A 13,640-nucleotide genomic window follows, 5' to 3' on the forward strand; every position below is an offset into this window, starting at 1 on the left:
CACAAAAGGATTTCTGGCAAAACATGCATGAAAAAACCAAGTATTGAGAGAGAATCTAAAATATATTCATATTTTAAATAATCAATGAACACAAAGTTAATTACAATAAAGAACATAATGAACTCCATTCTTATGAAATTTGTATCATGCTTACATGGGCCTACCATTTGAGTGTGTGGAGAAGTGTGTGTTAGACACTAGATAATCAACATTGGAAGAGTATTTCAAATACTATCCAATGGCTGATGACCCACAACTGATTAAAGATAAGATTCAACTTAGAATCCTTATACATAAGTAGCTTTCAAAGACCCCATGGATAGGCATGAATCAAAGACACAAATATCATTGGCTCTAGCATTGTTACCTTAGATGTATGAGCATGAATCTCGGATGTATATTTATTGGAAAGTTTACAACCTCTACACACTAGCATTTATGCAATGGTCCCCTATATTCTACACAAAATATTTCCAAAGAGGACAACAACATCAAAAGTCAAATAAACGACCAAGTGTTGAAGCCGAAACTATCATACAACACTGATAACCTACAGTGACACTAAAAGCCAAATAAATGACCGTGTGCTGAAGTTTAAACATTTGTTTTATGAAATAAGCTACGACAACACTGAAAGCCGAATAAACGACCTAGTGTCGAAGCCTACTTATTTTATAAATTATATATCTAAGGAACAACACCAAAAGTCGAATAAACGACAAAGTGTTGAATCCTATTACTCTTCTAAGGTTGAGAGATGACACATACAGTCGAATGATACGACCAAGTGTCGAGCTAGTTTCAAAACAATGAGAAGGAGTCCTTGTAACGACATCAAAGGTTGAATATTACAACCAAATGTCGAAATGTAGACTTACTTACTTAACCGAACATATAATCGAGTAATACGATCCAATGCGGAAAGATAAGCACCATGCAAATGCATGGCCCAAGTAATTGACTCAAATATTACATTACAAATCTGATGATCGACGTATTATGTCGAAAGGCCAAATACAACACTATGTCGATATCTAATAGTCATGTAATATCAAGAATAAAAAAGTTATGACATTGACATACTATATGAAAAGACGACACTACATCGAACATACGTGAAGAAGAAACCCCCCCAAAAAAAGCTTATCAACTTATCGAAAATTTGCCAATAGATGGGTTATTGAGCGGAGAAAGAAAAGCTATCATACCTTTATTTCAATTATAGTTTTGATTTTGGATTGCTAACTGGGCACAAAGCGAACAGAGAGTCTCCTTGGTGACCTACACAAATCCAAGGAACAATTAATAGAAATCCTCTCAGTAGAAGGCAAGCTATAAACTCCAGTTGAGTCATTCCCAAAACTACCTTTTCGAGATGCAGTGCCTTATGAACAAACTTATTAGAGAGCTTATGTAAGGTAAAGGGGAAAAAAGTAAGGTAAATGAGGAATCCTAAGCTATGGATGAGCAACCCAACTTCGAATTGCGCATATTAGACTCCAAAATCTTACAGTCAACCAGGGACTGAACAAAATTCCAAGCAGGTACTCTTCTGGCTTCAGTACTGTTTGTCCATTACCTTCTAGCAATCCTGCATCCAAGATTTGAAGAAGCACCAATACTTCCCCTTCTACCTTCGAAGAAGGCCAATTCCTTCCAATCTTGTATCACCTAAGACAAATGAAGAGCAGACAGCATGCTATAAAGGCTCAGGAATCTATTATTTGAATCACAAATCTGCTAGGCTGCCAGACTAAAAGCGATCTTCCATGGCCAATAGACATAGGAAGGATGGTGCCAGAAAGGGACAAGAGGTCCTGCAACTAGAAGAGTGACCTGTTGAGTTCTTCTATGAAGCATTCCCTCACAACATCTATGGACTGAACTATGTACGTCAGACAACGTGTTTCCAGTAATAAACCAATTGCCTCTCTTGATCCCGCCAAGCAAGAAAGCAATACCTGCCACATCTTCTGGGATTGCCCATGACTAGAGAAGGATGGGGTTGATAAACTAGTGGCCCTTACTTCATGCAATAATTGTGAGTGTGGAGGACAGCATCTTGGATGGTTCCTACAGTGGTAGTCTGACTAATCTCCAATCCTCTTCCACTGCATAAAGAACCATTTCACCTCCTTGATCCCAAAGAAAGCAAATAACCTGGTAGTGGAACTCCTCTACCAGAGAAGACTCCCAGCCAATGGATGCATCTCCTTGTCCCTACCTGAGATTGAATCTAAACAATCCAGAGGGTTGGCTGTATCAATCTGCACAACAAGGTTCTGACCACCTTAAAGGTCCTGAGTAATGTTGTCCCTCCCTCTTAATGCTCTCTAGGAACCAACTTGGATGCTAGTTCTCTCACCCATCTCAACCAGTGCATGGAGCCTGAGTGGTCATATTCTTCCAGATAATATAAACCTAAGATGATCCCTATCTCTTGTACTATGACAAATACAGCAGACTTCAGCACAATTTTTTCATTTCCTGTTGCATCCACTGCTGTGAGTTGGTCCCATGGATTGCTACCTACAAACGGGTAAAATATTCAAAGAAGAAAAGAAAAAATAGAAGAGCCCAGAAAGAGGTTACATGTGCCAATACATCTAGTAACTTCCTGAACAAGCAAATAGGAGTCTCATCCTGCCCTTCGTGTTAGAAGGAAGACTTTTTGGAAACCATTTCCAATACCGAGGTTCTTGATAAAATTGCATTCATATTCTCGAATACTTCATTTAAAAATTCATGCCAAGCACAAGCAAGATTCTCGAGTACATAGCAAAGAAAAATTAAGTATATATCAGTGTCACCTTTGTTCCATTGGAAAAAAAATATGGAACATTCTAAACAGTCTGTTGTACAGGTTGGGCAGGAAAACCATGCAATGAGATTTTAATATTTGCAGTAAACAGTTACAAATACAGTTTCTGATGAGATGCTAGTAGATCACTCAAGATCTGAATACTCTCCCTATTTAGAAAATAATTTCCTCCCAAATGGAATAACCCACTGTGATCTGATTAAATTAGTGTCCCAATATTCACAAATAACATCAATACATATAAATCCTTGACCTTGTTATGCATACAGTTCCCTCAGGTCATCTGCAAAGGCCTTCCTTGCATTTTCTCTTTTCAATTTCAGGGCAGCCATTACCAGACTAGACTCTGGTGTCCATGGATCTAGTGAGATCTTGATTTTGGATGGGATTTCAAACTTTTCTAGTTTGGCCGATTTCCCGATCTGGTGCACAACATTAAAGCGCATGTGAATTTTCAAAGAATGGTGATGGCATGCTATTCTTCATTTCCATTCACTAAATAGATTCCACCAACAAATGAAGACCCACCTTGTGCAAGGAGTTGATGACCTCCTTTACCGCTTCCTTCTTCGAGCAAAGATCTAAAAAATCCTTGTATTCAATGCCTTCCTTCCGAGCCCAGTTCTCAACAGCAATCTGTGATGCAACTACAATAGCTACACAATTGCTATGGAATGGATCGGCATGCAACATGATGTTGTCTACATAAGGGCTTGCTACGAGGATTGCCTCAACCTGCAATTTGTCAAAAGAGAACACTGATATTAGCTGACAAAATAAGTGGAAAATGTGAGCTTTCTAAAAAAAGCTGGACATGAATTTCTGATAAAAAGATTGCCTTGCCTTTCCAAGAGATACATATTCCCCATGTTGAAGCTTTACAATATCTTTTCTCCGATCAATTATCTCCAAGCAGCCATCTGGATGAAACTGTCCAATATCTCCTGTATAGAACCACCGTAAACCATTCTCATCCACCTTCACAATGCAAGCACTTGACCACTTGTGAGAGAAATAAATGTACAATTTCAATCCAGTCAGTGAAGAACACGATTTCAATCCAGTCAGTGAAGGATACAGCAAAATGGAGAACTTACCTTATAAACTTCATCTGTTTTAGCCTGATTCTTGAAATAGCCAAGAGTCACAGAAGGCCCACCAATTACTATTTCACCCCTTGGCATTGGGCTATCTGTTATTTTGTAGCCTCCCTCCTCCCACTCAACCAACTGTTGAAACAAAAAAGTGCAAATATCAGAATGTCTCTCAACTCTACAAAATTCCTTGTTTACCCATGAATAAACTGATTCGAGGGTACATCCCTACAAAGAGTAGAGGTGAGAGAGCAGGCATGAAACAGATGCAAAGTGGGATGGGTAAGACTTATTTTGTAGCCTCCCTCCTCCCAGTCAACCAACTGTTGGAAGCAAAAAAGGTGCAAATATCAGAATGACTCTCAACTCTACAAAAGGAAAAGACAAATTCCTTGTTTACCCAGGCATAAACTAATTTGAGGGTGCATCCCTGCGAAGAGTAGAGATGAGAGAGCAGGCATGAAAGGGATGCAAAGTGGGGTGGGCATATTTTTACCCCTTCTCTCATATTACTTCCCCTCTCCCTTCCTGTCAAGGCCTTGTAAACTTTGCAGGGGCTTCGCCACCCCCCCTTCCACACTTCCTCCTCCCACCCCCCACCCCCCCTAATCTCTCATATTACTTCCCCTCCCCCTTCTTGTCCAGGCCTTGAAACATTATGGAGGCTTTGCCACCCTCCCCTTCCACGGCTTTTTCCCTGCAATCCCCCATCCCAAACAAAACAGGGAATTAAAAAACAAAGGTTCCTATGCTGCATGTCCATCTACCCACAATGCTATGCAGGTGTCAAGTCCCTGATCTCTCCTCATTTGCAGGCTCACAGCTGACCCTATACAAAAAAGTCACAGCCTACCATGTGGAACCCTATTTTAATGATACCATTATGAGTGAGTACAACAAGGAATGCACAACAGAAGGAGAGAGGGGAGAGGTTGGTCAATTTGATCAGGATTTTTTCAGCACCCTTTGAGAGGATGGCTATATTCAGTTAAGAGAGGAGCTTGGAGAGGAACACAGCAAAACAAAGACCCCTCCTCTGTGGAAGACTTTTTCTTAGAATACTAATCTGCAAATTCTTATCAGATCCACAACTTGGTTGCCATATAGATGATAAAATTGGGATATATTTACAAACACTGACCATATAAGGTTTCAAATACAGGATGTACAAATGAGGGGCTTACTAACAATTCCAGATGTTCCATGATGGATCTATGGGTCTAATGAGCTGGACAAGTAACTATTAAATGTTAGACAAAGATATTCTGAATAACTCCAGCATTTTAAACATCCAACATAATCTTTTCAACATTACCAGAAGCTCTATCAGTATTTGTAATGTCCTTGGACATCAACATGTATCCCATCCCCAATGAACCCCAAGACCAAAAATGTTCCATGTAATTAATATGTCCCAAAGGGGAACACTCGTTAATTTCCCATCACCATAGCTTTTAATGTAGCAATGCGGGACTGGTGGGCCAACCCGACCAACAGAAATATCATCCCATTCTGAAAAGGTTGCTCCAGCACAAGTTTATGTACAAACTCAAGCACTCTTTCGGGAAGAGAGAACTTTACTGCCTTACGATGAAATCAAGGCATTCCAAGAATTATATCATGATGCTTGAAGGGGAAATAAAGAAGTCCTCCTCATTTACGTAACTCTGTACATGGACACGAAGCTTCCCAATCAAGGAAGTAATAGGCACATGGTCCACATGGAACATCTGATCGGCATCTAGGGCCCTGCCTAACTCTTTGGTCTTTATTCCCAGCCTCAGGGCTAAGTCTTTTAATATGAAGTTATCAGTAGCCCCTAGATCAAATAGAATAAGTGCTTGTTGGTCTCTTATCTTGCCCCATGAAAGCAACACCTCTCTCTCCACTAGATTCGACACTCTTCCCAAAACATCAAGGAATTCCACCTACCACTCGCCTAGGCAGTACTGAGACCATAACCTTGTCCAATGGGTGCCCTGCCAGAAAAAGAGTAAAACTTCCATGAAGATAAAAGGATGCTTTTACTAGGATTTTGAAAACATGCTAGAATTCTATTTAGACAGCTTCCAAAAAACTAGCATAACTGGCACAACAGGCAACTGTAATAACATGCCTCACAATGGTAACCTCAAAATGACAGTCTAGAATGAAAAGGTCATACTATTAAATGGAGTGTAAGCATTTCTTGTGAAGCTTTGCTTTTTATTACAAATTTTGACAAGCATTGTGACACTTGTAAAGAAGGATCCATGCACAATTGACCTGACATGCGAAGATGGTTACTGAGATTAAAATATTTCTAATCATAAATTATTCCACTTGTCAACCCCAAAATATCTAATTTATTTGCTAGATTATATTGCTTGTCTGTCCCCATGGCCTCCAAAAGATCTGTCAAAGAGATTTAAAGACTTGGCCTGACACTGACTCTTTCTTCTTGGGCTTTGCCTCCTTTTTTTGGTCCGCCTTTTTTCTTCCTACAATCTCACACAAGATGTTGACGATGATCACAATAGTACAAATTTCCTCCTCTTACTCTCATTGTTTGAAGACTTGCCATCCCCTAAAAAAATACTTAAGCCTTACTGGGTTTGCATTTGCAAAAGCAGTAAATGCTTTATTGTTGCCATCTTACCCTGCAACTTCAACCTAGCTTCCTCCTGGAGCAACAGAGGACAAACCTCCTTAAAGGTGAGAGGTTTCAACTTTACTCTAGCCATTAGGGCAGTAACCAGCCCATTAAAGCTGCGTGGAAGCTTGCTTTTGAATAGCCTGGCAAGCTGACTAATGTCAACCTTTTGACACACCGAATGAGGTGCCATGGATACTTGTGTAGCTTCCCTAAAGTTTCCGTCAACCTTGAATCCTTTGGACTCATTGCAAATCTCTCTTGATCAATGCACACTCGCTCAAGTGAAATCAGCAAAGGCCTCTACCTTTAGTCACCTTTGAAGCAAACCTTTGTAGTAGGCTATGTGGCTTTGCTAGCCCAAAATCAAAGGGCAAAGTCAATATGCAGCAAACATAGACCTACAAAACAAAGACGACCTGTAGCCTACAAATGCAAATTCTCCTACGCGAAAGACCCAGCAAGACCTGGCAAAAAGAAAGGACCAGGCAAATAGTAAAGTAGCCAATGATGCTGTAGTAGAAACAAAGCCAGACATCGAAATGTGCAGGACCAGGCAAATAGTAGAGTAGCCAACGACGCTGCAGTAGAAACAAAGCCAGACATCGAAATGTGCGACGATCCCAGAATGGTAAAGAAAAAGAATTCTTTCTTTCTTTGCCTTACGATTAGCACTCCCTTCCATCCCGGTGAGCCACAGGGCCAATTGCAAAATCAACAAGAACCTGAATGTGATCCTGGAGATGGAGACCTTCGACCACCAATGGCAACGACTGCACCAAACCAACGTCTCATGCATGCAACGATCACAGTGCTGCAGCACAAAGCAACCAAAATTACGACAAGTCCAATAGCAGTCCTGGAGAGTTGGGCAGTAATCTACAACCTGCAAGAGATCAAAAGGAATCCAGGGAAGCCTTAATCGAGGAAGGTAAAGCCTTGCATGCTCAAGGAACCAAGGAAGGGGAAGCCTTTGATAGATCCACATCAGGGTTCGAAGAGGAAGAAGTGGAGAGGGTGTTGATTTAGCAAGAGGGGATCGTGGAGGATGGGGGAGAAGGAGATGGCGAGGAAGATGGAAGAGGATTAGGAGGGGATTTCAAAAGCGGCGGCCTTTAATGAAGATGGAAGAGGATTAGGAGGGGATTTCAAAAGCGGCGGCCCATTAAAGGGCCATTAAATTTTGGCAGCAAGATTTAGCAAGATTAAGATAAGATTGCATGAGCTATCACCTTCACAACTTGTAGAGAGCTTGCAACCATATATCATTTTATTCCATATTTCAAGAATATTCTCACAATATTGCACAACCTAGACATCATGGTTGGTTTGATTTTGCGATTGCATCCTCGACAATTCTTCTCTTATGGTTGGTAGTGAATGGGAGAGGACTTGTGAGAACATTCTAAAACAAGATGGCCTCATTGTTGAATTTTATAAGGGATTTTGGCATGTCATTTAGGATGTTTTGGTTAGTATGCTTAATTTTATGTGTTACAATGGTGTTCTATTAGAAGGCATGACTAATGATTTGAGTTAGTAGACAGAGCGCAACATTGAGCCTTGGAACAGTGGCTACCTCTCTAGCCAAGACCAGACAAGAGACCAGATCAAGTTCCCTCTCATTGCTCTACGCCAGCGAGGCAGGGTGAGAGACAAAGGTCTCTTGTAGAGCAATGGGTGCTAGGGCCTAGCCAAAGGAATGAAACTTCGTGACCGATGATGGCAAATAGATTCTGAACACAAGAGTCACATTGTCATTGTGTAGAGATGATAGAGGGAAGAGGATGGAGATGTAGGCATTTAGCAAATGTAGATTCCACCCCATAAGATCCATAGCTCGTAATGGGTGGAATCAATGTCAAGAATTAAATATCTTAACAAGGCAATAGCAGTTTGATGGTGAAAAGTATAGTGCACCAATGCATATTTTCCATAGTTTCCACGCACACCAAATATTTGTGCATATAACCATGGTGGCTACCCCTTGGCCTCCTTTGCCCCACTCTCTCCCAGTCCCCCTAGCAATGCCTTGTGCCTCCCCTTGCCTCGTGGAAATAGTAGCCCTCCTGGCGAGCATTTTTTCTCTGCTACACACCGACCTCTGCTCATCCATTGCTTCAACTTACCTAGCCATGTGGTTGCCCTGCTATCCACCAAGATTCCTAGCTATGGTGAAAGGGAGGTGGCTCAATGGGTTTCCTTGTGCCCCCCTCAACCCTGTGTACATTAGGTTAGCTACTTCTTGTTAAATTATGCTAGGTTTCATTATTACTGTACATTGTGTTAATTGGAATAGCTTATGTTAGCTTCTGTTAAGCAGAAGTGCCAATCCCTTAATGCCAATCTATGAAATTTAATGTGGATTGGTTTTATGCATGTGAATTTTCTACTTAGAAAATGCAAAATATAGGTGCTTGAATCACTCTCATATCATCTAGATTACAAGAGTTACAAATTCTCAACAAAACGCTCACAAACTGGTGCTTATTATGTCCGATATACACTATGCAAAATAGTGCAAAACTACAATTAGGCCCATTAAATAGATTTCTATAACTTTGCAATCTAGAAACAAGATTTCTCTTCATGCCATGTTATGAATTGTAGTCATCTATACGTTCTATAAGTTGTACCATGAGATGCTCTTGGAAAGATATTAGTCACCAAAAAATGTAGCCTTAATATCATACCACACTCTTATACACTCCACCTATGTCAAGAAGATGTAGAATTCTTCACAATTGTTTAGACAAAAAGTAATGGAAAATAAGTTGCCCAAGAAGAATGCAACTCATAATAGATTGCAACAAAGAAAACAATCAAGTAGCCACATCTTCCAGTCTTCTATGTCCCTTCATCACAAAATCAACATCTAATACCTCTCTAATACATGACAATAATATAAATTATATCTCAATTATATATGCACATATCTTATTGCATATGCGCATAGCTTATTGCATCACTGCATGTATGACTATAATATAACTGCATTTAGGACCTATGCTCCAACGCCATGCTAACACCTATGTGTAACCACATCCATGACAACTCGGGGAGATTTTAGCGTTGTCCTTCTAATAACTAATCCACCACTAGATGCCACAATCAACAAGATGCCATTTCTAGGCATTTTTAGGCATTGTGTAGCATATGCCACAAACAACAAGATGACATTTCTAGGCATTGTGTAGCATATATAATACCTCGAGAAAAGATATGGTCTAAGAAGCTAGAAAGGGTCTTCTTTAATCTTTGAAGATACCATATATAAGAGCCTTCTTTAGCTCTCAATGTAGCAGACACAAGGGCTTATGTTCTCCTAACCTAGAAATAGTTTTATTCTTTCACTTACTTTAAATTGATCATGTTTACCATATTCTAGTTCAAACTGTAACTGGTAGTGATGCTCATGGTACTTGCTAATCTACAACTCTAGGCACAAGTGCGTGAAAAACCCTCAAACATAATGGGATTCTCACTCAATGACAATTTTCCTTTTGCTTTGATCCCTTGTTGCTATATGGATACTATATTTTCCCAAGTGGGAGAATCCTTTTAAATAGGGCTATCTAAAAATAAATACCTTACTTCTTTACTCTCACAGGTTTTATCCGATGGATTTAATTATAGAAGTGTTTCTCCCCTATCTATCCATTTTCAAATAATAGATCAATTGTTTGAGAGCCTGAAGGATCTTTACAAAGGCAGTGCTAAATAGACCGAGTAGAACTAAAGAAAATCAAGTATAAGAGGCATCAAATTCAAAAATACTTCTTCACCATTGATTCAATGCAATCCCTCTGTGGATAGAAAGAAAAAGAAAGAGAGTGACGAGATAAAAAAACTTCAAAAAATAAATTCAAAATTAATGTTGTTCATCAAGATTAGAGATCAATGTATGCAAGAAAGCATAGCATCCTAATCTCATCCTAATGAAAAGGCCAAAAAAGAGCAATAAAGAGAGAAAATCATAGCATCATAATCTCATCCTAATGCAAAGGCCAAAAAGAGCAATAAAGAGAGAAAAGGTTTTTAGAATTCTCTAGAATTCAAGAAAGCATAGTATCCTAATCTCATCCTAATGCAAAGGCCAAAAAGAGCAATAAAGAGAGAAAAGGTTTTTAGAATTCTCTAGAATTCAAGAAAATGCAAGAGGAGCGCTTACTCATTTCAAAAGGAAAATGCCAGTAATAGCATTTCAAAATCTATGCAAATATCCATGTCACATGTTGCAAGCTTCTGGACAAATTTTAATATAAAACGCCCTTCTGTATATTAACTTTTGGGTATTAAATTACTTCCTTATGTATATATAAATCTGTAAGTAATTGAATTAATAAAAACCCATCTGTTGAACTCATGTGATAGGGTTACATATGATGAGTGACCCCCCCGAGCTGGATTTGAAGAAGGTAAATGCTACCATGAGGCATGACCACTACCCCCTGCTGTTCACGGAACATGTGCTATAAAGGGTAGCTGGAAAGGAAGTGTATAGCTTCCTAGATGGATTCTTAGGTTACAACCAAGTGTCCATTGCCCCCCAAGATCAACACAAGACTGCCTTTGCAACCGAATGGGGTGTATTTGTTGTAGCCAAGGTGATGATATTCGGATTAACCAATTCCCCTGCTACCTTTCAACATATGATGATTACGGTATTCAAGGAATATCTGAGGGACTTTGTGGAAGTCTTCTTGGATGATATCTACATGAAATTGAAATGAGATGATGACCTGAAGTATTTCAGGCTCGTCATGGAAAAGTGCCACTTATACTACCTATCCCTCAACCCCCTTAAGTGCTAGAACATGGCATCATCCTGGGTCACATAGTGTCCAAGAATGGAATCTTGACGGACCACAATAAAATCAAACTCATCTTGGAGTTACCGCCCCCTGCCAATGCCAAGGGAGTCCAATGATGTACTGGCCATATAGGCTATTACCGGAGATTTATCTTATTCTATGCAAACATAGCCTGCCCATTATACAAACTGCTAGTATCCTTTGAGTGGGACCGAAGAATGCCAAACATCCTTTAAAACCCTCAAGCTAGCTCTAGCCACTACACTAGTGTTGAGGTCTCCCAACTGGAATTTAATACTCCACGTCCACATTGATGCCTCTAACTTTGCCATTGGATGTGTGCTAGTGCAACTGGAGGAGCATAATTTGGATTACTCCATATGCTTTGTGAGTTGTCAACTAAATGAGGCCGAGGTTAACCACACGACCACGAAGAGAGAGGAGCTCGCCACAGTCTATGTAGTAAAGAACTGTAGGCACTACTTGTTACCTAACAAGTTTGTCTTCTTTGTGGACCATCAAGCATTGCTACATTTGGTCAATAAACCCTACATGATGGGACGCATCACTAGATGGATGCTGATCCTGCTAGAATTTGACTTGATAATCACTATATGTAAGGGAAAAACCCACGTTCTAGCTGACCACCTATCGAGGATCCTGAACGGTGAGGCTCCGTCGAGGGGAGCAAATGATGATCTCCCTGATGCTTACCTCTTTTTCCTCGATGTCATTCTCGAATGGGCTGCCAAAATCGGCCGCTACTTGTCCAACAGACTACCCCTAGGGCAGAAGACCTTACGAAGGATAGAGCCCATAAACTCATTAAGGATGCCGCACCCTATCAGCTAATTGCAGGCCAACTATACCGCATGGGCAAGGATGGTATACTGCAAAGATGCGTGTGCGAACACGAATACATTGAGGTGCTTGAAGAAGCCCACTCAAGAATTGCAAGAGGCCATTTTTCCCCATTAATGTTACAGCACGTGAAGTGTTGCAAGCTAGTAAACATGATGCCCTTGATCGGAATCCTGGACAACCAACCCTTCAAAAAATGAGGCATCGATTTCATTGGTCCCATAAGCCCAGTAGCAACAGCTAAGGGGACCGGGGCACGATACATCATCTTGGCCACTGACTACTTCACTAAGTGGGTAGAAGGAAGAGCCACAATAAAGACTGATGCAAGATCCACTGGCAAATTCTTATATGAATAAGTCATTATGCAGTTTGGATGCCCGTTAGAGTTAGTCAGTGACTGAGGAACTCACTTCCTCAATGAAACCATAGAAATCCTGACAAGCAAATTTATGATCATTCATAGAAATTCAATGCCATACTACCCTAGAGCAAATGGCTTGGCTGAAAGATCCAACAAGACATGCTGCAAGATCATCACATGTATGGTAGAAGCCAGTCGTACCAACTGGGTGCATAAGCTCACACCAACGTTATGGGCCTACAGGACCTCCTGTAAAGTGGTAACACATTGTACCCCCTTCAAGTTAGCCTTTGGGGTAGAGGCAGTAATGCCAATGGAGTTTGTAGTGCCTAGCCTCTATCTTGTTGTGAAAGAAAGACTCATAGAAAATGCGCTAGCCTCATGCTAGCTGAACGGCTAGTCGACCTCGAAAAGTTGGAAGAGACAAGGTTGCATGCAGCCTACTCTCTCTAAGTAGAAAAGCCCCGATGTAAGAAGTGGTTCGACCGCAACCTCAAGAACAAGGACCTCATGGAAGGAGACTTGGTACTTCTATACAGTGTCTGCAATAGCAAACATAAGCTTACGTATCGAGGTATGGGTCCTTATTGTGTAGTTGAGATCACTCCTCAGGAGTTGTGCCAAATAGCCACCCTTGATGGAACAGAAATGGATGGCTATCTAAATGGTAGCAAATTAAAAAAATACTATGGACCACTCACTCTCTCCACCCTCCAAGCCGTGCATAGAGAAAAAGAACTCAAGGTAGGCGTGGCCAGGATGAAGCGCCAGGCCATCGAGGAAGCCATAATTTTAATGCTAAGATCCGACAGCATAGACAAATGACCCTGCTTAAGGCAATGATTGAATAGATGCAACTAACAGATGAGCTAACAGTAGATCCATCCAAGTTGCTCGTTCAACTATAGGTACCACACATGTGCATCAAGGCACTCGTGGATCCAAGAGCGATCCATAACTTCATCTCCCGAGAGGTATGGGAAAAGCTACAGGTACCCCTAACCCTCACTGTTGCCTCAATAAGGGCTATAAACGACCAACTTCTACAAACTTT

At 40.6% G+C, this 13,640-nt stretch overlaps 1 protein-coding gene across 1 annotated transcript; it reads right to left on the bottom strand.

The window, feature by feature from the left end:
• Positions 1–2,942: 2,942 nt before the first annotated feature.
• On the bottom strand, positions 2,943–7,452 carry LOC147888503 (long chain acyl-CoA synthetase 9, chloroplastic-like). The gene is made up of 5 exons (XM_087392843.1): positions 7,434–7,452; positions 3,919–4,050; positions 3,665–3,799; positions 3,350–3,556; positions 2,943–3,243 (listed from the first exon to the last, which is right to left on the bottom strand). Exons 2-5 carry the CDS (start codon positions 4,003–4,005, stop codon positions 3,079–3,081), a joined length of 594 nt encoding a protein of 197 aa, XP_087248969.1. The 5' UTR covers positions 4,006–4,050; positions 7,434–7,452; the 3' UTR covers positions 2,943–3,078.
• Positions 7,453–13,640: the final 6,188 nt, after the last annotated feature.

The sequence above is a fragment of the Dipteris shenzhenensis genome, chromosome 21 (assembly GCF_047967505.1).
Source record: "Dipteris shenzhenensis isolate YYH24624 ecotype China chromosome 21, Dip_SZ_1.0, whole genome shotgun sequence".
NCBI lineage: Eukaryota > Viridiplantae > Streptophyta > Polypodiopsida > Gleicheniales > Dipteridaceae > Dipteris > Dipteris shenzhenensis.

Bases quoted from the DNA above. Each gene is read 5' to 3' on its own strand.
- LOC147888503 (XM_087392843.1), bottom strand. From the start codon at position 4,005: ATGCCAAGGGGTGAAATAGTAATTGGTGGGCCTTCTGTGACTCTTGGC. The intron at 3,800-3,918 runs GTAAGTTCTCCA...TGCATTGTGAAG, and splicing joins AAACAGATGAAGTTTATAAG to GTGGATGAGAATGGTTTACG. The intron at 3,557-3,664 runs GCAAGGCAATCT...GACAAATTGCAG, and splicing joins AATATGTATCTCTTGGAAAG to GTTGAGGCAATCCTCGTAGC.